The sequence below is a fragment of the Cavia porcellus genome, unplaced genomic scaffold (genome assembly GCF_034190915.1).
Source record: "Cavia porcellus strain 051 isolate PalLab524CR breed Dunkin Hartley unplaced genomic scaffold, mCavPor4.1 scaffold_14, whole genome shotgun sequence".
NCBI classification, from domain to species: Eukaryota; Metazoa; Chordata; class Mammalia; order Rodentia; family Caviidae; genus Cavia; species Cavia porcellus.
In genome coordinates, this window is record NW_026947497.1 from 17,197,794 (window position 1) to 17,221,680 (window position 23,887).

At 36.0% G+C, this 23,887-nt stretch overlaps 1 protein-coding gene across 1 annotated transcript in view; it reads left to right on the plus strand.

Moving 5' to 3' along the window:
* Usp53 (ubiquitin specific peptidase 53) overlaps window positions 1-23,887 on the plus strand; it is a 103,909-nt gene that overhangs the window by 42,715 nt on the left and 37,307 nt on the right. Inside the window, exons 10-14 of the mRNA XM_063260711.1 lie at window positions 193-355; window positions 832-984; window positions 2,408-2,554; window positions 3,543-4,272; window positions 5,214-5,290. Of these exons, the coding sequence (XP_063116781.1) occupies window positions 193-355; window positions 832-984; window positions 2,408-2,554; window positions 3,543-4,272; window positions 5,214-5,290 (1,270 nt within the window). The remainder of the gene's footprint in view (window positions 1-192; window positions 356-831; window positions 985-2,407; window positions 2,555-3,542; window positions 4,273-5,213; window positions 5,291-23,887) is intronic.

Consider the following 23,887-nt stretch of genomic DNA (forward strand, 5'->3'; position numbering starts at 1 on the left):
TTATTTTTTAAATGAAGATCTTAAAAAGATTTTTTAGACTAGTTACTATACAAAGTTAATTATATGTTTGAACTGCCAACATCCGAATATCTTTAAAATTTTTAAAATACAAAATAAAATAGAAAGTCCCTCTCTTTTTATGTAGCACATGGATTGTAAAGTTTTGTTTCTGTTCATTGTGTTTTTTAAAAGGTTGGCACGCGGTGGAAAGATGTGGTCTCTAAGTGCATTCGGTGCCATTTCCAGCCACTGCTTCTGTTCTATGCAAACCCAGATGGCACGGCAGTTTCTACTGAAGACGCACTCAGGCAGGTTGTCAACTGGCCACATCACAAATCTGTTGCACAAAATATGGGTAATTCTTTTTATAAATATTTTTTGGTGTCTTTCGATGGTCAAAATCACCGAGGAATACTTACATTAGTATAAAGGGAATTCTGAGAATAATTTGAAAATTGAGTTTCAGAAAAGTAGGGTCAAGAAAATGACAGTGCTCCTTGTAGTTCTTTTGAGAGGAAGCTTTTGCTGTCAGAGCCTCAGAAGCACCCTTAGGAGTTACCCACTGTAATCAGCAGACAGGCATGCAGAGCGCTGATAGCTCTTGGTAGTGGCAAATATTGAGATGTAAAATGATTTCGTAAACAGTACCAGTACAAAGCAGCTGGGCCACTTTTTGATACATCACAAAGCTTCTAGAAATCCTTAAGGCATTTCATTCCCCTAAGTTTTAAGTAATTTTGTTGGCATTATTAAAAATATCTTTTAAAAATGATTGAAATACCTCCTTTAATGGGAAGGAAGGGAATAATACATTTTGTTTATCTTTTTAAGGATGCGAAAAGCCTGTGATTTATAGATTTGATAATTCAAAAGAAAATGAATTTAATGATCAGGCAAAACAGAGAGATAATCAGAAACTTCCAACCACAAATATTTCATCATTTAATCGGAACCACATTCAGACAAGTGGTGGTAGAGGACCAGGTACGTGTTTGAATCTTTTTTTTAACTTTTTATTGGTACGGGGGATCGAACTCATGACCGCCTGCTTGCAAGGCAGGTGCTTATGCGCTGAGCTAAATCCCTAGTCCCCACATGTTTGCATTTTTGATTCCACTCTTTCCTCAGTTACTGAATCTGTAATTCCTGGTTATAACTATACAAAAGAAGAGTACTAAACTAGCTTTCCTTGGCCAGAAAAAGAAAAAAACTCGATTTATGACTTTTGGTGTCTGTATTTGTCTGACAGCTATAGTTTTATGAGACCAATTGGACTAGACAAGGTGTTGCGTTTCTCCAGCACTCAGAGCTGCAGGAGGCCTGAAGCAACCTCAGTGGTTGCTAAAGAAGGCTGTAATGTGACCTTTTGTGCAAGGATTTAATAATCAATTTGAAAAATAAGCACATGAGTTAATAATGTGGCTTTCCTGTCAAAATTAAAATTATCACTAGTGAATGTAACTGTAGTTCAAAGTTACTCTAACTGTAATTTATTCTTACCCTCACTTTTACTAACTTCTCACGGTGGGCCTCTTATGACTGTAGTTTTCACAGGGTCTAAAATGTGTCATCACAGTTCTATGTATAATTATGGTTTAAAAATAAAATTCTTTAAGACAATGAATAAACATTTAATAATAAAAGTATATAAAATTCTTGAGTACTCAATATGATTTTATAAGCAGCTTCTAAATTATATTAATGAAATGTCTGTCAATGTAAGTCATTTACTCAAGAGTGTTAGGCAAAATTAGTAATTATCAACAAAAAGCTGTAGCAAAGACTGAAAAAACTTTAATGAAGTCTGGGAGTGTAGCCTTGGTCATGGAGCACTTGCCTAGCTTGCTTAGAGTTCAGTCCTTAACATCTCCAAGAAAAAAATTCTTAATAAAACTGTATCTGTTTCTTCTATATTGTTGATACTCTTAGATTAAACATTTTTTTTTCAGTAGATGCCTACTTTAGCCTAGAAACAGTGTGTATGCTCTTTGAAAATATATTTTAGGTTCATATTTCCAGGTCTATATTTACAAACTACATGAACCTGACCTCATCTTCCTTATCTGAAGTAGAAATAGCAATTGTACCTACCTCAGAGAATTTTATCAGTAAAACACAGTGCTGCCCAGTGCTAACTCTGTTAGTTTGATCTATTATTGTCTTAATTGGAAGCTTCTTCTATTCTCTAATCTTGCTTCAGAGACTATACAAGAAATTGAGGTTTTTTTTTCTTTCTTTAAAGATAGCATGTATCTGGGTAAATTAGTTGAATTTTTATTTACGCATAAAGATGAGTTCAAGTTTATTTTTTTAAAAAAATAGAATCAACATTTTTAGTTCAATTGTTACTTTTGTTGAACAATTTGAAAACTGATCTATATCATCTGAAGAATGATTTCTTTTACAGTTAAATTAAGCCACAATGATCAAAGGGAAAAGATAAAAGAAATTTTCAGAGAATGCGCTATGAAAGCCATTGAACAGAAAAACTTACTTTCTTCACAAAGGAGAGATTTAGAAAAGGGACAAAGGAAAGATGCAGGTCAAAACAAAGGTAAGAGCTTAATAGTGTTCATTTTAAAGGGAGTGCTAGAAGTCTCAATTTAAAGTGAGTTTTATAACTAATATATTTTAATACAATATCTGTGCATTTACTTATATTCTGTATATTACGTACTTACTATATTGTTTATATTTTTTCAGATTTCTTTAATGTATCTATACTAAGTCTAAAAGTGCAGACTTTTCCTTGTTATTACTTAATTCTAATCTGGACACGAGTGTTGGTGTTTGATGTTTTAACTTGACTTTTGGTTATAAATGCAGTTCATTTATATGTGGTACTCAAATAATAAGGGAAGTTGTAAAACTGACGCAGCCGCTGACCTTCCCTCTGTTTACTGTAGTTTTCTTTATAAGTCTTTTTATGGCTCTAAACTCCTCTTTTATGGCACCGCATAATTTAATTGATACCGACAGACTTTAAACATGGACTAGCTGATGGCGTCCTTGCACCTATGCCGTTGTCCATTCGTGTGCCTAGTCAGAGGACACAATGCGTGCAGAGGGCTTGCTGGCCAGATACACTTATTTCTGGTTTGACATAATAGAACTTACTTGCCCTCCTGAAAGATTAAACCAGTCTGCACTCCCACAAATGGTGATTGCATATTTTTTCATTCAGCAGCATTTGGTTCTATACACTTTTAAATCTTTACCAGTGTAAGAGGTGGAAAATATTTTATGATTTTATTAATTATGATTTACAATGCTTAGTTTTAAAAAATTGTTTTGTCATATGATCTACCTTAGAGGTTATTTTTTTTTTCCCCCAAAAGCCTTCTCTAGTGCCTCTAATTAAGTATAAATGTGACTGGTAAAACACATTTCAAATCTCAAAGCAGTAGTATATCATTTAATTTTTGTTATTTACCTGTGATGTCTGGCTTCTCAAGTTATTTAGCTTGTGATTATAACTTTGCTTTAATGGGTAGTTCATTTGTGTCTTTAATCCTCATATCATTGTTGTTATTTAAATTTAGTTGATGAAAACCTCTCACATTTCAAGTCTGGATCACCTCCTGCCCCAAATGGCTTTAGACAATATGAGAATCCACATCTGTATCACAGTCAAGGAAGAGGACCCTATAAACACGACCGAATTTCCCATCAGGGTCGAACTTCTGAACAAATAGCTTCAGGCAAATCTCAAATTCTTGTTCCAGGAGAGAAAATAACAGGCAAAGTTAAGAGTGACATTGGCACTGGATACGATACAGACAGCAGCCAAGATTCTAGGGATAAAGGAAGCGGCTGCAACAGCAACAGTAAAAACCGGAACCGAGGTTGGAGACCTATGAGGGAAACATTAAATGTCGATAGTGTTTTTAGTGAAAGTGAAAAAAGACAACATAGTCCGCGACATAAATCAAATGGCAACCACAAACCGAAAGGGAGCAAAGAGCAGAATTTTAATAATGGGCCAAAAGAGAATCCAAAGCAGAAAGGTTTAATGACTATATTTGAAGATGAAATGAAGCAGGAAATAGGAAGCAGAAGTTCCCTGGACTCCAATGGAAAAGGAGCAGAGAAAAATAAAGACATCACAGAGAGTAAAATTTATGCTGAAAACGGGCAGATGCAAAGGACCGAGTCTGGATACGAAAGCAGTGATCATATCAGTAATGGGTCTGTTGGTCTGGACTCACCTGTTACTGATGGCAGTGGTGCAGTAGCCGATGTCAGTGGTGCTAAAGAACTGCAATCTGTCAGGTATTGCACAAGTTGAATGATTTTCTCCTCATATTCCCTTCTTACTAATTATTTGAATTTTCAAAGTTTGCAATCAACTAAGTATAATGGAAAGATTATTGAAGAAATCTAAGATATTTCAGTTTTTAGTTATTTCCTGACTCCAAAAATAACGTTTATTTTTAGGAAATTTGGAGAGTATGGAAATACATGGCCATTGTTTCTATTGCTGTCAATTATTGATTTGTACTTCAAATTTTAAAGTGTAGATTTACATTGGCATCACAGTAAGCTGATTGTTTAATTCTTCAATCTACATGAAATTCTTTGTCTCATTGCTAACATTTTAACTGTGAACTGGGGCTGTTTTCAGCCATCACAATCCAGTTCCCTAGAAGAGATATTGTCCTGTTAACAAATATTTTTTAAAAATTTAGCCAAATAACTAAATTTGCGTTCAGTTAATGAATTTTTGATTAAGTGATAATATATTTGGACTTCTTTTTATAACTTCTAAAATTTGCTTCTAGGTTAGTGGCTGAATGCTTACCGCTTTTTAATTATACTTTTAATCTTTTAAAACATACTAGCTAGTGCTTGACCACATTCATAAATAAAAAACTAGATTTGTAAAAATTAGCTGGTTATTTTTATTGAAGTAATCGTTTCCATAAAAAAGTAAGGATATGTTTTCCTTGGCAGGGTAATTTTATGACATTTATTGGTAAGAAGTAGCCAGCAAGAGTAGCAAGAGCAGGACTTTGTAAGCAAATGGACTTGCATTTTAATTATTGGGCAAATTAATTTGATTGTTAACTAATTTTAAAGGATGTGGGATGTAAATTAAAATACAACAAGCCTGTAGGATATTGTGTGACATACAATTTTAAAAAGGTTTTTCCTTTCTTTTTCTCAATCTAATCCATAATAATTGATGTGTTTGGTGTGTTCTGTTTTTCTAGTGACCAAGTTAAGACAGGGAGCATACATGTAGAACATGTGGACTGTACCTCCCATCAGAGCAAAAACCACTTAGAAGGTAAAAGTGTTACTTAACTATACTGTAATAATTGCAGTGATTTATTGTTTTTTGTTATGAGATACCTAAGAAAACGCACTATATGGCAATAAAATTTTTTAAATAACTTTAAATATAAAAAATGAATTATTTTTATTAAGACAATATATCATACTGTGATAAAGTATGAAAAGAAAGCAATAAAACTACTATATTCTATCCATGATGTATTTTTTATACCTTTGATTGGCAAAATATGCTTTTGAAGTTTGTAGCCTGTTTCAGTGTACTTTTTAGGTATGTCTTTAATGTTACCAATCTAATGACAAACATTAGAATCATATACATAATGTTTGTATTAAAAGTATTAGAATGCTTGCTTTTTCTACATAGATGATAATCTTTGAATATCTACCACCACCCCGCCACAGCAATGTGCGTTTGTTTTCCAATAAGGAGAGACTTTTCAATACATTACTTTTGATGCATATCCTGCTTTTTAACATTGTACTTTTACTAAAAAGTGGCATGTCCTTATGTTTGCAGAGAAAAAGGTTTATAGATTGGTCTTTTTTTACTTTATCTCCCCTCTCCATTTTTAAAATAACAGATACGTGAAATAGGTACACAAAGAATGGTCCATTTTCCCCTGAGTTACGAATAAAGAAGAATATTCCCGTTGTTGGGTTTGGTGGCACACACCTGTAATCCCAGCATTGGGAGGCTGAGTCGGGTAGATCACTGTGAGTTCAAGGCCAGCCTGAATTGTGTAGTGAAACCTTGTCTCAAGAAGATAGAAACAAAATAGAACAAAATCCAATTGTCCTGTTGCTGGTGAGTTTATGAGTAAGAGGGAATGAAGTAGTGGAGTTTGCCCTTGAAGGCTTTCTATGGATGAGAATGAAGACTTCAGGCCGTGAGCAAAAGGAAACTGTTGTAGAGGGGTCTAGGTTCTAGGTCACACAGTGGCAGCAACTCTAGGATTCCTCTGTCCTTTCGTAAGTTTATTCCTTGCTCCTGATTGCGTCTAGTGGAGGAGAGTATGGAGTGTCTCCTAGGCATCACTGGGCCCCACACTAGTAATGGAGTTGGGCTGGGAGTTGAAGGAGGGTACAACATGGGGAATTATTTGTAAGCTCTTAAAACTTCAAACCAGAAATGACACAGGGCACTTACCTTTATGTCCTCTTAGCCAAGGCAAGTCTTTTGAGCAGGCCTAATTTCAGGGAGAGTAGAAAAGTGCAACCTTGTAGGTGAATAGAAGGGTGTGTCTAATGTTTGACATAGGGGTTGGTGCAGTTAAGAAAGGTTGGCAAGCAGCATTCTGGAAAAACTCAGTGCAGAAATAATATGTGATCATGTGGCATTATATGAAGTGATCTGTTAGCAACACATAGCAGCTTATAAGCAAAAAATAAGTTTGAATGTATGTAGGATACAGGATTGGTATTGGAAAGATATACCTGAGGAATTTGGGGCGGGGAGCAATAACAGGGGAGTTACTGATGTAATCACAGGCAGTGTTTTCAAGTTTTAGAATTCAGAGGGAGAAGAATGTAATTTTCACAAGAAGAATCAGCCATGAACAACAAACTTTAAAGTTTGTAGTCTTTATCATCCTTAGTTTTTAGAGAGATTATTTTTCAAGTTATAGACATGATTAATATAATTAATTGTTCAATTATTTTGTTTTCATCAAATATATAATATCAGAAGGAAACACTTATGTAAGGAAATAACTTTCCTTTCCCATATTAAAATGTTTCGCCTACTTAACAAATCTGATAAAAGTCAGTAACCAAATATTACAGGAAACAGTAAAGGCTTGGCTAGCAATCACAGCAAAAGTCACTGAGTTAGAACAATACCTGCAAGTTAAGTAAACGGTGCTTGTTTCCTGATAGTTAGAAAAACACAAGGTCATAGAGGTTTTAGCAGCCAAGAGTACATTGCTCTAAGAGTTTTGTAGTTTTCCCCATAAATATGAAAGAGTATGTATGTAAAGCACCAATTAAAATTTTCTTTCATTGTGGTAAAATGGACATAACAAAATTTGCCATTCTGATTTTTTTAAGGGTACAGTTCAGTGACATGAAGTACTGTTACATTGCTGGGCACCTGTCACCACTGTCCACCTCTCACCCATTAACCAACTCATTCTCATTCTTCCCTTCCCCCAGCCCCGGGCAACAGTCATTTTTGTTTCTGTCTCTAAGTGGGTCTCCTCTAGATGCCTCATATAGTTAGAATTATACAGTATTGTCCTTTTCTGTCTGGCTTATATTACATTCAGCATATTGACTGTGTTTGTAACATACATCAGAACTTCAATTCCTATCATATGATATACTGCATCTTGTTCACCTGTTTATCTGGTGATGGACATTCGAGCTGTTTTGGCTATTGTGCCTAGTGCTGCTGTGACCATCAGTTTGAAAATACCTATTTCAGTCCCTATATTAAATTTTTTTGAGCACCCACAAATGCAATTGCTAGATCTAGTGATACTTCTGTAATTAATGTCTTGGGGAACCTCTGTGTTTTCCACATAGCAGCACCATGTGGCAGTCTCACCAGCAGTGTGCGAGGGTTCCAATTGCCCCATATCTTTCCCAACTCTTCTTTTCTAATTTTTTATAGATACCTTATAGTGACTTATATAACCACTTGTCATTTAACTACATAAATTGCACTGTTTTGAAGTTATTTTTTAAAATAAACTTCAAAGACTACCATAGTTGTCTGTGCTCCTCCTTGCTTTGAGAACCTTTGTTAATGAAGAAATTTGTAATATTTCTTTGTGTGTTTCCTTCCCCTAACCTAGAACTGACAATATATGATAAATGATGTAAGATTTTTCCCCAAGCTAAAAACTTGCCCCATGTGGTTTTTTCTATCCATAAGGAAAAATTTAATTCTTTGTCACTGTATGTAATTTTCTTGATTTTCTTCTATTATTTACAAACTGAAGCTTCTAACATTATTGATCTATAGAATAATTTTCTATCAGAGACTAGAAGACTTTAAAATTTAAAGAGCCTTATAATTTGTTCTTACTTTGTTTGACATTTAAGTCAGTTTTCAATGTTAATCTGAACAAGTATTGATACTAAGACCCAAAATCTGTATTAATGTCATTGTGATCATTCTGTTGTTTTCATTAACAGAAATATTAATGCAGGCTTTTCTGCTTATGGCATTATGATTCAGCTGCTAAAACTATCCCTACACTGAGTAGAGGTATTTATTATTTGAGAACATTGTTGAAAGTACCACAGTATCAAAAAGGAGGGGCGGCTGGGGATTTAGCTCAGCGGCATAAGCGCTTGCCTTGCAAGCAGGCAGTCGAGTGAGTTCCATCCCTGGTACCGATAAAATAAAAGTTAAAAAAAAAAAAAAAGAGAAAGTACCACAGTATCATTTTAAATGTTTTAGAGAGTCTTTTAAAATGAATTTCCAGGGGCCAGGAATATAGCTCAGTGGTATAGCACCTGCTTGGCAAATTCGAGGTCATGAGCTTGATTTCTGGTATTAAAAAAAAAAAGAATTTCTAGTGAAGGAATGTCAAATGTCTTAAATTTACAAAAAGAAGAAATGATATATATGACTGATGAAGTGATACAAAAGCCTGATCAGAAAGAATGTATCATGTATTTGAATAACATAAGTAGCTTGGTATATGTAACGCTAGTGTACACACAGAAATCTTGCAGTGATAGCAAGAAGGATAAATCATGATGAAACTTTGCGCTATTTTTAGTCCTACAGAAACGAGAAGGTACAGAAGGACAAGGAGAGTGGCAGATTGTAATTTGCATCTTAGAAGACTGGTAGCAGTGTAGAGGGTAAAGTCTGAGCAGTGGAAGAAAAATTAGATCATTATTATCATAGCCTTAGGAAGAAAAAGTGAAAACATGAACCGAGGCGGTCCCTGTGCTGAGAAAGAGGATTTGAGAGATGACAAGCATGTATGCGGAGAATGAGGAAGAGAAAGAAAGCAGTGATGGCCATATTTGGGGGTTGCACAACCTCCACCAAAATGGGGCTCTAGGGAGAAGGAGCAGGTTTACGGGGTGGAGGGAGAACATGAGTGGTTACGAATTCATTGATTTCAGCATTTAGGTAATAGATTGTATTAAGCAGCTAGGAACATAAATACAGAGGTTAGAAAAGGTGTTTATTTGGTGTAAACATCAGCATATCTGGGAATCGAAAGCCACATACATGGCCAAGACCATTCAGGAAGAGCGCACATCGTAGGGGAGAGTAGACGAAGCAGGGCAGCTGGGCTTTGCTGAGGAAGAGAGCTGAGTCAGAGACGGGAGCAGTGGCTGCAGAAGGCCGTGAAGAATCCGGAGCAGAAGTTAGCCGGAAACCGGGGTGGAGGCTGGAAGGGAAGCGGGCCACGCGCGGAGCCGGGTGGGGACTGAGAAGCAGCAGCCCGGCTGCGGAGTCACCAGTGTAGCTAAGCGGAGCTGAAGACAGGAGAAGTAGAAACACGGTGGAAGTGCATCTGCAGAAGTTAGAAAGGCCGTGTTGTAACTTGAAAATGCTTCAGGAAAAAGAAAGCTAAAATGTGAGTAGCAGGCGCTTCTGGCTAAAGGAATTTAGGTATTGTTATGATTCCGCACTGTTACTTTCAAATGAAAGTGAAAAAATAAAAGGTTATAGTAGAATTAAAAGGAAATAAAAAGCGAAAAGTAGATTTTGTTAAAATCATCATTCTGAACAACAAAAGAGGCTGTACCTAAAGGAAAAATAAAGTGACGTGCTTGGATTGGTTTTGCGGGGTTTTTTTTTTTTTCTTAAATGGAAATTCTTGGATTACTTATATTTTAGAAGCCAAAGAAGTGACGAAGTGCGGAAGAAAAAGATGTGACCAGCACAACAGAACAATAATTGATAGATTAAGTTCCTTGAGGTAGTAGGTAAGGGAGTAACGAATACAGAGGCTTTGAATTAAAAGACAGCAGTGTGGGTTATTTTTTATCAGTTGCTTTAGTTGAAATAATTCATACCAAGTGGACTTTTTTCACTATGAGGTAAGGTTATTCACTGAGATGAATATATGATTTAGGATATGTACAGGTTAGGAATAACAAATCACAAAGGAACCATCAGATATTTGCCTCTTACTTGTTGAGTCTGCCATAATTGACTTCATGTCACTTGACCCTAAAAATCAAGATTAGATCATGGTGAGTGTCCTCTTCTTAGAAATAACAAATAAAAATAAAGGCAGTGAAAAACATTGTCAGTTCTCTTATTTCTTCTTATTAAAAAAGTCAGTATTTTCTTCTTCCTTAAATAAAATAAATGCAAGAATTAATACAACATTTTTGGGAAGAGTTTACCTATGTGCCTAAGTTTGATAATGTTTTTTACAAACTACAGATTATTTTCTTTTAAAATAAATATATTAACACAAGATAATTCACTAGTTGATTTTGTTACTGTGCATTTAAATTTTTTTCTGTAAGAGTTTTAAAAACTATTGAAAGGCAGTTGTTAATGCTTTTAATTCCTTCTCTATCACTGTGACCCAACATCAGTGGAAGGCTGTTGTATTTTTGTAACTATAAACTTGCAATATTGAAATTTTATAGCAAGATAACAATATTTGCTTCTCCTTTAAATTATAATCCCAATAAAAAGAAGTACTGATTCCTGCCTTTTTATTTTATAAAATTCTAAACCATACCTATCCAGTAGATTGCTATAGATTAAATTATCTCTCAGCTGTTTTTATTATACGGTAAATTTAACCAGAGATGCTGAATTTTAACCAGAGTTTTCGTGATTTTTCTGAAACATCAAGTTTTATTAAAGTATATTACTTTTTAAATTGAGTCTGTGATTAAACTACTGGTTTGTAATGCTTAGGATTTGTAATTATATAAATAAAAATTATAACTATCATTCTATAATCTTACACAGCAAGAGTGAAAATTACATTGTCTAGACTGCAGTTGGGTTTTGTTACTTTATGAATCTGTTTGAAACTCAGGGTTAACTTTGCAGATAAAATATACACTTTGATTTCTTGCCTGTTTAGCTGTAGCTTTTGTCATGTAATTTCAAAATTAAGGAAAAGTTTTTGCCACAACATTGAGGTTTCTTCTGTGTTAAGTGTTAAAACTGGGCTTAGATTTACAAAAAACCTGGGGCCAAAATTCCCTGTGAAAACACATCAATGTCTATGTCAGCAGCGGAGAAAAATAACACATCTATTTTTAAGTTGGAATTCTGAACTCAAACCACTTGGTTGAATGTCTGCCATAGTGACATTAAAATTTCAGCCATGTTTATAAAGCCTCTGCTGCCTCCTGCTGTCCTAACTTTAGTAAAAGTAAAGAATGACTTTTTTTAGAATTAAATTTTTTCTTTCTCTTTTAAAAATTTTACTATACCAAACAAATTATAGTTGTGTACATTTATTAGGCACAAAGGGCTAATATCATTTTTTAAATAAATATATGGGACGTTTAAACCAATATAGTTAACTTCTTACCTTTTTGTAAACTCCTTCTAACACTTAACTTACACAGCCTGATGTTAATCAAACACTGACATTTTCATAAAATAATACAAGTTTTAATAAACTATAGATTCCATTTTAAGTTTGAGTAACCATGTTTTTAATTACCTAAAATTTCAGTTTAGGGATTAAAACAGCACTTAAGCACTTGTTACTGTTTTAAAAAATAAGTCATTCCTTTAAAAACCTTAGTTTTTATTTTCTTTTGTTTAGTTATACTCTTTAATTCATAGATATGCTATATAGTACATTAAAAGCAAGAGAATAAAAGGAAGTGAGATAACATGATAAAAAGGTAAACTAAAAATATGGGAGAATACAGAAAAACTTGCTAAAAGTGTACAGAAATACAGGAGATTAACAATTCATGCTAATGTTGTACATTTCATTGTCTTGTGTTTTTTTTTTAATTTTATTTAAGAGGAAAAAGAGAAAAACACAAAACAAAACAAAGCGGTGTAAGGGTACACGTAATACAGAACTACAAAAAAAAAAAACATAACAGTAAGAAATCACCTGTTAATAGATTACATATTATCATCTTGAAAATAGTTGCTCAAATCACAGTATCAAAGAATACAAGGTGGACATTCAAACAGGGAGACTGCAAACAGCTGTGTACAATGATCCAAAAACATTGATATAGTCAGCTATTTAACACCCCTAAACACACTTGCTGTTATATCCGTTAGAGCTCTTTTTATTTTTTTTTCCCCTCTCTTTTTTACAACAAAATTTACACATTTTGGATTTTATTACTCCTTAGTGCTTACTACTTTTTTGGGGGGGAGAGAATACAGTCAAATATGGCAAAACAAAGCTGTCAGTCAAAACTAAGGATAGACATAGCACATGGTGTAGAACAGAGTACAAGGTTATCAACAATGGTTATCAACGTTGTCTCTTGTTTCCTTAAAAAGAATTGTCTATCTCATTAGATATTATAAAGTTGGACAAAACAGTAGAGAACAAGACCAATAAAACTTAGGCATTGTAAACATTACAGGACTTCCAAAGAAGACAATAGTCAAACCAGAATGGGCATCTTAGTGAATCTTATTGCCTTCAAAGTAGTTGCCTATATCCTCAAACTTGATACTATCATACAGAATGGAACAGAGTCTAATCAGTCAAAACAAGATCGTGGGAGTATTACAGGACTTCAAAACAAGTTAATAGGAAATCCAAAAGAGTTACTATTTATATATCCTAATTTTTAAAATTTTTTCCCTTAAGTAAGACAAACATAAGAAATGACTAAATAATTTTTTTTTAAAAGAATAAGGGGGAGATTGAGATAAAACAGGACATAACAATATAACAATAGAGGTCAAAGCATGACTATTTCAGCAACCTAGTACTTCACCACCATATAACCCGACTTAATAGTAGTTACCATAGTGTCTGTCTTTTTCCTTGAAATATTTGGATAAAACTTCATATACTCTAGCTTCCAATATTTCCATATCAAGAAGCCCAGAATAAAGCCTTTCTAATTAATGAGTGAAAACTTTATAAGGCTTCAAGGCCACCTAATGGCGAATCATGAGTCAGACATGCACCCAATTTCATTGTCTTTTGGAATGGAATTAGCCTTGTTAGAGAATGTTACTTGGTGTTCACAGGAATAGTCTATTTTCATAAAATGAGACAGTATAATGACTTTGTATATTAATTGCATATGCAAAAGAGCTCACATTTAGTGGCAGAAATACAAACTATGCAAGTTGGCCTTGGATTCATTTGAGTGCTGCTTCTTACTAGCAGTGTGGTTGGGTCACTTAATTCCTATGAGCCTCGGTTTTTCCAAGTATAAAAATGGAAATTGTTTCACAGAATAGTTGTGACTGAGATTTAAAAGAAAGGACTATTGTCAGTCAGCTACAACAGCAGATTTCAAATTTTCCTGGTCTTTCTATGCTTATAAGAAAATGGATGAGTTCAGAGCTTTTATTTCTATGGATTTCTATAGATAACAGCTGCAAGCAGTTGACATATTAGTCATCAAAACTGAAAAATTTTAAATTCTTATTCATAACTGTAATCTCAGCTAGTCTGGAAGATGGGGCAGAAAGATGGCAAGTTCAGCACCAGACTGGGCAGCACAGGTAGACCTTGTATCAGGATGAAAAAATTTTAAAGTGAAAATGTAGTCCAGTAGTGGACCGCTTGCTTGGCATGTGCAAGGTTCTGGGTTCCATCCACACTTAACTATACCCTCCCTAAAGTTTGAGTGTGTGTATAGTTGTGTGTATTCACATAGAGAACAGTATATCTATTCCGTAATAGTATACAAGATGTTTTACCAAGAAATAATTATTTCTAAAACAATGGCAATAAAAATCAATTGGATGAATGGCATTGATTTATACTTTCCAGTTCTCTAATGACTAGATGACTGAATTCTTATCCCTAGTGTTACATTCCAACTGTATGTTATACATGTTTTCTCATGTATAAAGAAAATCTAGCCTCATACAGATACGCAGTTGGAAAATGGAGGAATATTTTGTAGCTTTTTCTAGAAACTACCAACATTCTTTTCTTCTACCACAACTCCAAGAAGTAATAGTTTTCTTTAAGGTTAATTGTTTTGAAACCACTATAGGGTAACTTTTCATACTCCATTACATTAAATTGATCCCACTAACACTTTGAGTGAATTTTACCCATGTGTATTTTATAACATTCATATGTAGTTATTTGAAAATGTTAAAATATTTTATTATATACTGTCTTTAAAACATCATGGCAAATATCAACAGGTCTTTTTAAGTATTGGGAGGTTGCAAAAGTCACATTGCTGGGTACAAGTTTTCCAAAATTCTTTTTTTGTTTGTTTAAGTTCATTTTTTTATTAGTACATGTTTGCACTGCATAATGTTTATAAATTCCTTTTGTGGAGTTGATATGTAAATCTAACACATTTTAATTCCTGTTTTCATCCCTTCCTTCTCTTTTCCCCCAGAATTTTTTCTTTGACTTAAAGGTTAGAACGTGCCACTGACAATAAATATTTGCAGTTTTTTTTTTTTTTCCCTTAAACTGCTTGGCTTACTCTTTTTAGTCTCCAAAATTTCTCCAGTATCCAACTCTGAATACTCACAATTTGTCTGTTATCTGATAAACATGGTATTCCATGACCAAACCTGTTCACAAATTTAAACATTCCTGTAAATACTGTATCATACTTGGGTATGTCCTGTGAAGATTTATATACACTTTCCTTTTTCTCACACCAACATAAAAAATTACATAAACTAACTTAATGGAGTACATCATTTTTATTGCATCAGATATTACAAAACTGGCTTTTTTGGAAACACAGTTGTTTATCAGTGAAGAATACAATTATTAATAGTAGAGTTTGATGTCATTAGTTTGTTTTATGCAGACAGAATGATTTATCTATCATTGTTTTTGCTCGGTTGGTATAAATGTTAACATCCTCAAAAAGGCAGTAATATTTAGCATTAGAAAGTTAGTCTGACCTCACTGGCCCAGGAGGCATCTTGAGACATTGGAGAGTCAATGGCCATGGTTTGAGAACTGCTAAGGTGAACTACTGTAACATTAAATATAATATGAAGACTAAATTTTACACTTTTTTAGTTTTAATTTCTAAGGTAAGTGGGTGATATAGTGTTTACAGAGTATTTGCTAAACTCCAAATTTACTTCTGTGTTTTGTTTATACCTTGGTGCTTGCAAATTTTCTAATCAGTGGATGATAACCTCATCTCCCTCTGGCTTAGCAAAGGAAATAGCTCCCTATAGATTTTCAGATTCTTACATATAAAACATTCCTTATCAATAAGGGAATATAAAAAACTAGATGTTCCTAGGAAAACTGTAAAAAAAAAAAAAAAGAAGTCCTTTTTTTTTTCATTTTTACCCTAATAGAATTTATTTAGAAATGTTACAATTGGAAGATAATAGTAATTTTTATTAGAGTTTTTTAAAGTAAAATTTTATACAGATATACCAAAATGCAGGTAATGCTTCTCTCTGAAAATTAATATTGTTTAAAGCCCTCCAGTTAACTGTCGCAGAATAATTTTTTAGAAGGAAATAACAGATACGGTATCTTCTGTAGACGCTAATCCTAACTAGTTGTAGTTCAAAAAGTAGTGGTGGGATGATTAATTTGAATCTGAAATCTTATAATGTACTAAGCTTGGAAACAACAAGGGTCAGATTGTAAATTAGTGTGATTTTTTTGGTAAGACTTTATTAAAATTAAATTGAAAAGCTACTTGGTGCCTTTGATGATTTAAGCTTCAGTCACAAGGAGCCAGTATGGCTTTCAATGAAGAGCACCCGTGCGATCCGACATGGTGGACCAGAGTTGTGTTGGGCTCCCAGAGGATGCACAGAAGCTGTAGGTACGTTGTAGTGGAGGAAGGACCACAGCCTGAAACAAGTCAGAAAGAGGATAAATGTAGATGAAGCCATGTATCTGGATTGTTGGCACCAGCTCAGCTTGCGCTGCTCCGGGAGCAGCCCAAATGTCTGAAAGGACAGAGCGGGACAGAGGACAGGCTGCACTCCCAGGGCAGCCTCGGCATCCGCCGTCCCCTTCTTCCCATCGCCTCTCCAGCGAGCGCCCAGGATGCTGCAGTCCCGGGCATCTTTCCCATGCTCATCACAGGCAAGGGAGGATGAAAAACCAGACTAGGCCTATGAACTCTGTGGACGGCACTGCCCTGGACACCTGCGGACCCTCGTCCCCCAGCTGCTAGTAAAGGTACCTGCACTCCCCGAGCACAACCATACCCTATGTCTCCGTGGACCCCAGCTTTGGAGCAAGCCTGCACATCCTGTGGACCCTCAGCAAAGCACAAAGGTGCCCATCAACTCCCGCAGGCCCTGTCTGCTGGCCAACACCCCCTGACTCCACAGTGCAGGCTCTGACAGGGAGGAGTCTCCACAGCAAACCCAGAGACTGATTGGAGACGGAAACCCTTGACAATTAAGTCAGGTTTTTAGTTCAAGAAGAAAGGGGAAATTACGGCTGCGTCTACAACTAAAGCGAGAAGAGATTGTGTGAACTTTCAGGGTTTTTGACATAGTGGTCACATGAGAATAGCATAGATTCATTGGAGTTTTTAACCTGGGCTCCCATCAGAACTTTGATAGTGTTTTATTTTATCTTCCTCTTATGGTCTCCGTAGTTTTTGCTTCAGCTCAGCTTTCCATAGCCATACTATTGTGTTATGTTTTACTTCTTTTTCTGACTTTGTAAATTCAATTTTTTGGTTTGTATGCATTATTCTGAGGTCTTAGTCACTTATATACCTCTTAAGAATAACAGCACACACAGAATAAGGCATCTGCTCTTGGAAATCATAATGGGAAACTTTCCAAGTCTGAAGAAAGACTTCAACAGGTAGATAAGTGAGGATTACAAAATACCAACCCAGATGAAGACAGAAGTTCCTCACTACATATTTTAATCAAAACTCCAGATGTTCAACAAAAAGACTGAACATTAGAAGATCAGAATTGAAACATCAAATCTAAGATAAGCCTGTCAGGAACGTAGCAAACTTCTCAACACAAACTTTAAAGGCTAGGAAAACCTAGAATGTAGTATTTTAAGCCCTAAAAGCAGACAACTTCCAGCTCAGTTTAGCATATCTTGAAAAACTTTCTTTCAAAGTAGATGGAGAGTAAAGGTAATTTCATGAAAAAAGAATAACAAGAGATACATGAAATATGTCAAAGCAGCACTCCAGAAAATACTCAATATCCTAGACAGAGACAACAAAGCCAAAAGTTCAGATGGCATGAATACATCAAACAAAGCAGTAGGTAAACAAAAAGAGTAATCAGAAAAAGAATAAAATGTTAGAAATAAACACTTTTCAGTACTGTCACCCAGTGGCTTCCATTTTAAGCCACAAATTGGCAAACTGGATCAATAAATGGAGCCCAACAGTCTTCCATTTTAGAAGCTAATCAAAAAATTTCATAGACCAAAACTTTAACTATGAAAAACAGTATTTCATACCTCAGGACTCCCCAGAGCCATCAGGGGTAGCAAGTTTGCTCTCAAAGAAAGTAAACTTGAAGCTGAAACTGGTGACAAGGCAAAGAAAGGTACAATATACTACTTAAGGGAACAATCCGGCAGTTAGAACGTGTGTTAATATATATGCACCCATTGCCGGGGCACCTATCTTCATAAAACAAATAATGCAGGATATGAAAGATCAAGTAAATACAAATATGTTTATAATGAGTAACCTCAGTACCTGACTTTCACAAAGAGACTGATCTACCAAGCAAAAAATTAAAAAATACCAGAGTTGAACCACACCTTTGAACTAATGAATGTCTACAAAGTGTTTGCCTTACTGCAAGAGAATATGCATTCTTCTCAGCAGCACATGGAACTTTCTGAAAAATAGAGAGCACATACCAGTCCACAAAGCCTACTTAAATAAACACAGAAGCATTGAAATCACCCTGTGTTTATTATCAGGCTATTGTGCACTGAAACTAGAAATCAATCACAGAAGAAAGTACAGAAAACTTATAAACAACTGGAAACTTAACAGCACTCCTGAACTCTCAGTGGCTCACAAAATAAATCAAGAAAATTAAACAATTTTTGGAGTCAAATGAAAAGGTCAGTACAACACACCGAAAGCTACGTGAAATACTGAAAGCAGTCCTAAGAGGGAAACTTATTGCCGTCAATGCTCACATTAGAAAAATAGAACAAGCCAAATAACCTAATAATGAGCCTCAAGATAATTGAGAAACTACCCAAATCTAAGGCAGGAAAAAAAGTTGTATGCCAACAAGTTGAAAATATTTGAGGCGGAACAATTAATAGGGACAACTAATTACCAGAATTAAATTATCAGAATTAAATCAAGAAGATACAAAAATTCTGAACAGTCTAGTAACAAGCAATGAAACTGAGGCAGGAAAAAACTTACCAACCAAGAAAAGTGCCTAGGATCTTAGGGATTCAGTGCTGAGTTCTACAAAACACTTTAAGACAGTAACAGCAGACCTCCTCAAACTCTTCAATGAAATGGACAGGGATAGCATGCTTCCAAACTCCTTTCTGGAAACCAGAATCACTGTGACCGCAAAACCAAAGACCCATTCAAAAAAGAAAACTACAGACCAATCTCCTCAAAGAACACAGGTGTAAAAGTGCTTAATAAAGTACTGGCAAATAGGATGCAACAAATCATCTAAAGGATCATACATCATAACCAAGGAGGATTTATCTTGGGAGTGCAAGGATATTTCAGCATATGCAAATCAATAAATGTAATATACCGCATAAAAGGACAAAACTTACATAATCACAGTTGGTTATACCAGTAGATACAGAGAAAGTATTTGAGAGTTCAACACACCTATTCATGATAAAATCCTAACAGATATAAAAATGACCTTACCTGAGTCTGATGAGAGCCATTTATGACAAACGTACTGCCAACATCATATTAAAAGGAGAAAAACTGAATGCTTTTCCTCTAAAATGAGGAACAAGTCAAAGATGCCCACTGGCAGTTTTGTTCAACATAGTACTCAAAACAATAAACAGGAATGAGAAAAAAAAGTTTCCTCCACCTAGAATACCAAAGACCAAAAGAAAAAAAAATACCACTAAAAGCCCTAGAATTCGTAAGCAAATTGAGCATGTATCAGGTTACAAAGTTGACACAAAATAATAGTGTTCCTGTACACCAGTTATGAACTCACTGAGAAAGAAATTAGGAAACACTACCATTCACAGTAGCATCTAAAAAAATTTAAATACCTAAGAATTAACCAAGGAATGAAAGACCTCTACAAAGAAAACTATGATACTCTGAAAAAGGAGATTTAAGAGGACATCAAAAAGAGGAAAGATACCTCCTCTTCCTGAATAGGAAAAACTAATATCAAAGTAGGTATTCTTCCAACACCTACAGGATTCCTCACAAAGCTAGAAAAAACAACCCTAGAATTCATATGGAACCAGAAAAAAATTAAAATACCAAAACAATCCTGAGCAGAATGAGCAGAACAGGAAACCTCAATATATGATTTCAAGCTATATTCCAAGGATACAGTGATTAAAAACCAGCAAATTTCGGTACAAAAATAGAAGTACAGTGTTGGTACAAAAACAGACATGTGGATCAATGAAACAGAAGAGAAGATGCTGAAAGAATTGCAGACATATTTATTTATTTCATTGTTGATAAAGGGATCAAAAAATATGAAGGAAAACAACCTTTTTAGCAAATGGTGCTGGGAAAACTAATTTGCATACACAGAAGACTGAAACTGAATCCATGTCTTTCATCATATACTAAGCTAAAATCAAAATGGATCAAAGCCCTAAATATATGTTATGGTTTGTGTCTGGTATCTTCCCGAAGCCTTATGCAGTCATGGTGGCAGGCTTATAGAACTTGTGGTCTATTTATGATCCAATGCTAGGATTATGGGTGTGAATGGGTGTGAATACACCCTCCCTAGGGTGACCTGCATCCAAAATATAAGGGACAGAAGGAGTCTTCTCTCCACCCAAGGTGGCTGTCTTCTGCCCCCTTGAGCTGTGGCCTCTGTGCTGTGCCACCCTGCCTTGAAGCCGGCTGATTATGAACTGAAACCTCCACAAATTGTGAGCTAAATAAACCTTTCCTTCTCTCATTTTGGGTGTAGGATATTTTGTCCCAGCAGTGACAGAAAAGTAAGTAACACAGAATTTGGTACCGGAGAAGGGATGTTGTTGCTGTGACTGTATGTGGCCAAGTGGCTCAGGACCTTTGAGAATGACCTATGTGGAGAGTTTAGAAATGTTAGGAGTTGTCACTTGAAAGAGCAGAGCTGGAACACCTTAGACTGCTTTGTATGGGAGATTCTGTTGAGCTCAGAAGACCAGAAAACCAGTAAAGTCCAGGCTCAAGAGGTTTCTGCTGGGAAGGACTGCATTGGTTGTTGGAGTCCAGATGATGTGTGTTATGGCTTGGCAAACAGTTTGCCTGCATTTTGCTCATGTCCAGAGACTTTGCCTGAGAATAAGATTAAATATGGCAGTGTAACTAATCTGGCAGAAGCAATTTCAAGGCAGTTGAATGTTGAGGCTGTGGTATGGCTATTATTGGGGTTTTTAGCTGTTACCCCAGTGCTGTGCCACCTGCCTTGGAACTAGCAATTATAGACTGAAAACTCCATAAACTGTGAGCTTCCTTCATTTGGGGTGTAGAATATTCTATTTCAGCAATGAGAGAAAAGTAACTAACAATATTAGAAGGGGAAACATTGAACCTAATGGAAGAAAAAATAGGAGAAACTTGAAGTCATTGGAGTAGGCAAGGATTTTCAAAACAGAATGCCGTTTGGACAAGAAATAATGAACAATCAACAAGTGAATTTACATCAAATTAAAAGGCTACACAGCAAAGGAAACAACCAACAGAATGAAGTAGAAAGCTACAGAATGGGAAAAAATCTTTGCCAGCTATTCCTCAGACAGAGGACTAGTAGCTAAAATATATAAGGAACTGAGAATCACTAGACACTGCCCCAAGTGCCAAGAAATAGATAAGTGAGATGGACAGGCACTTCTCAGAATAAGAATTACAAATGGCTGGTAAACATATTTTAAAAATTTCATCATGCCTGGTCATTGGAGAACTGCAAATTGAAATGGTACTTAGATTTCATCTTACAACAACAACAAAAAAAGTTGAGTAAATTAATAATAAATGGTGTCATGGCTGTGGTGAAAAAGTGACTCTTCTACATTGTTTATTAGAATGTAAACTAGTAAAATCATTATGGAAACTCAGATGGAAACTTCTTTAAAAAAACTAAAACTAGAAATTCCATTTGACTCAGTAATTTCACTTCTGTGTATTTTCCCAAAAGAGCTAAAGACATGATAGTACACAGACACAGGTACGTACCAGTGTTTATAGCAGCACAATTGGTAAAAGCTAAATCCTGTAAGTGGTCTGCATGTCCATCAGCAGACAAATGGATAAAGAAAGTGTGTTATCTACATAATAAGGTATTAGTTATAAAAAAGGTAAGTTCAAGATACATATAGGAAAGTGGATACACCTTGAAAACCTAATGATGTTACGTGAAATAAATCAGACACACAAGCTTAAATACCTAATAGTTTCTCGCATTAATCCAAGGTACAAATAAGTAGTAAAATAAAAAACTGATAAGAAACAGGGAAATTTATCTTTTGCAAATGGGAAGGAAGCCATTTGAAGACAGAGAAGGGAACATAAAAAGGCTTAAAATTTATCATATACATGTACCAACTACTTTCAGTGAGTGCAGACATTGTATTTTGTAAACATGAACTAATAAGAATAATGGAAATGGGGAAAGGAAATCTAGAGTGGAGGAAGATGGGTGGGGATAGAAAGCGGAATAAGAGGAAACAAGATATGTTGGATACGTAAAGCCACTCCCTAAGATGAATATAAACATCATGTACCTCGGACATACACAAATAAAAACAAAAGCACTGACCTTAGACGTTTACAGGTCTAGTTCTCGTTTGTTAATATGTTATTTTGAATAAACTCTCTAACTTTTCTAAGCCTCTGATTCTTCATCTATAAAATGGAGATGATAATTCCTTCATAATCTTCAATAAAAGATCAACTGTTTACAAATTGAGTAAGGTGTTAATAAAAGGTACCTAAATAATAGTGATACATCTTGTATGCTGTTATGATACATGCTCACTCAATTTTAATTCAATTGATGTTTCCCATAATGCTGTGAGGTAAGTAAATGACCTCATTCATAAATGAGTGAACAGATTGTGAGTGGTTAAGGACCTGACAAAGTTACCAGCTCATAAGTGAATCTAAACTTAACCCAAGCCATCTATCTTCAAATGTAGGATTTTCCTATCATTACACTCCCTCAAGAGTCTAACTCTTTTTAGTTAGATTTTGTCGATGTCGCTCCTGGCCGGCAGGAAGGACACACGACAAAGTCTGGCAGTGGATAACCTTTTCTTTTATTTTCCTTCTCCGTACAGCCTGCCCTGGGATCGCTCCCAGCCGAAGCCTCCTTTGGTCCGCTCCCCGCGGCTCCTTCTGGGCTTCTACTTCCGGGCTTCTTCTTCCCCCCCAGGGGTGGCACCAGTATATATACGGATATAGTGTCCAATCATGTTAAAGTAAGCAAGGCAAGCTGATTGGCTAACATCATCAGTTGCCAGGCAGACTATATTGTTGAGCGGGTTGCTTACGCGGTAAGCAGGAAACTAACGTGCTCGATGGGAGGGGTAATCTACCTCAGGCTTTACTCTTTACTACAGGCCTCACGTCCGCCAAGTGAGGCGACCGGGCTCGGGGCTGCGGCTCCCAACATCTCCCCCTTTTTTATTTTTTATGAATGTGCGCATCGTAGCCCTTCCTGGACTGGGTGCAGAGGCTTATGCCCTATGCGTAGGCCCACCGTAGGTCCTTGGCTTAGACCCTGGTCGGCCGTCCCATGGTCTGCCAAGGCCCTGAGGCCCTCGTCCTTTTTCTAGGGCCAGGCACAAACTGGACGGAACCTGGATGCACACAAGCTTGCACTCATTTCCTCTCCGTAAAGAAATCCCCTCGGAGAGAAATTTAGACCTGGGCAGCATCTAACAGTCCAGCGGCTTACGTGCAGGATGGGGTAGGGCCTGGCTTAGGTTGAGTCGCACCGGGGGAGTACGCTCTTACCCGTCATTGACTCTCCTACCCAGCTATGTCATAATTTTTTAGAGGAGGAGTGTGGGAAGCTCACCGTCCCTAGACTCGGTCGTAGGCTAGGCGAGCGAGCCATGCATATGCCTGAGGATCTTCTTGTCCATTTCGGGCTATCGCTATTTCTATTCATCTTGTTGGTTGGTCTGTGATGGATCTCCGGTAGGGCAGGTCTGATCTTCAGTCGAGGGCTTTGTTGCCCGTGTCAGTCTCTCCGGTATCCACAGTGGTTCTCGTCCCGGTTCCTGTGGGAAAACACAAACCGCGCCTCGGTTCCAGCTGACCACTGGATCCGGGCCCATCCATTGTCCTGTCAGGACATCTTTCCACTTCACCCACCCTTTAT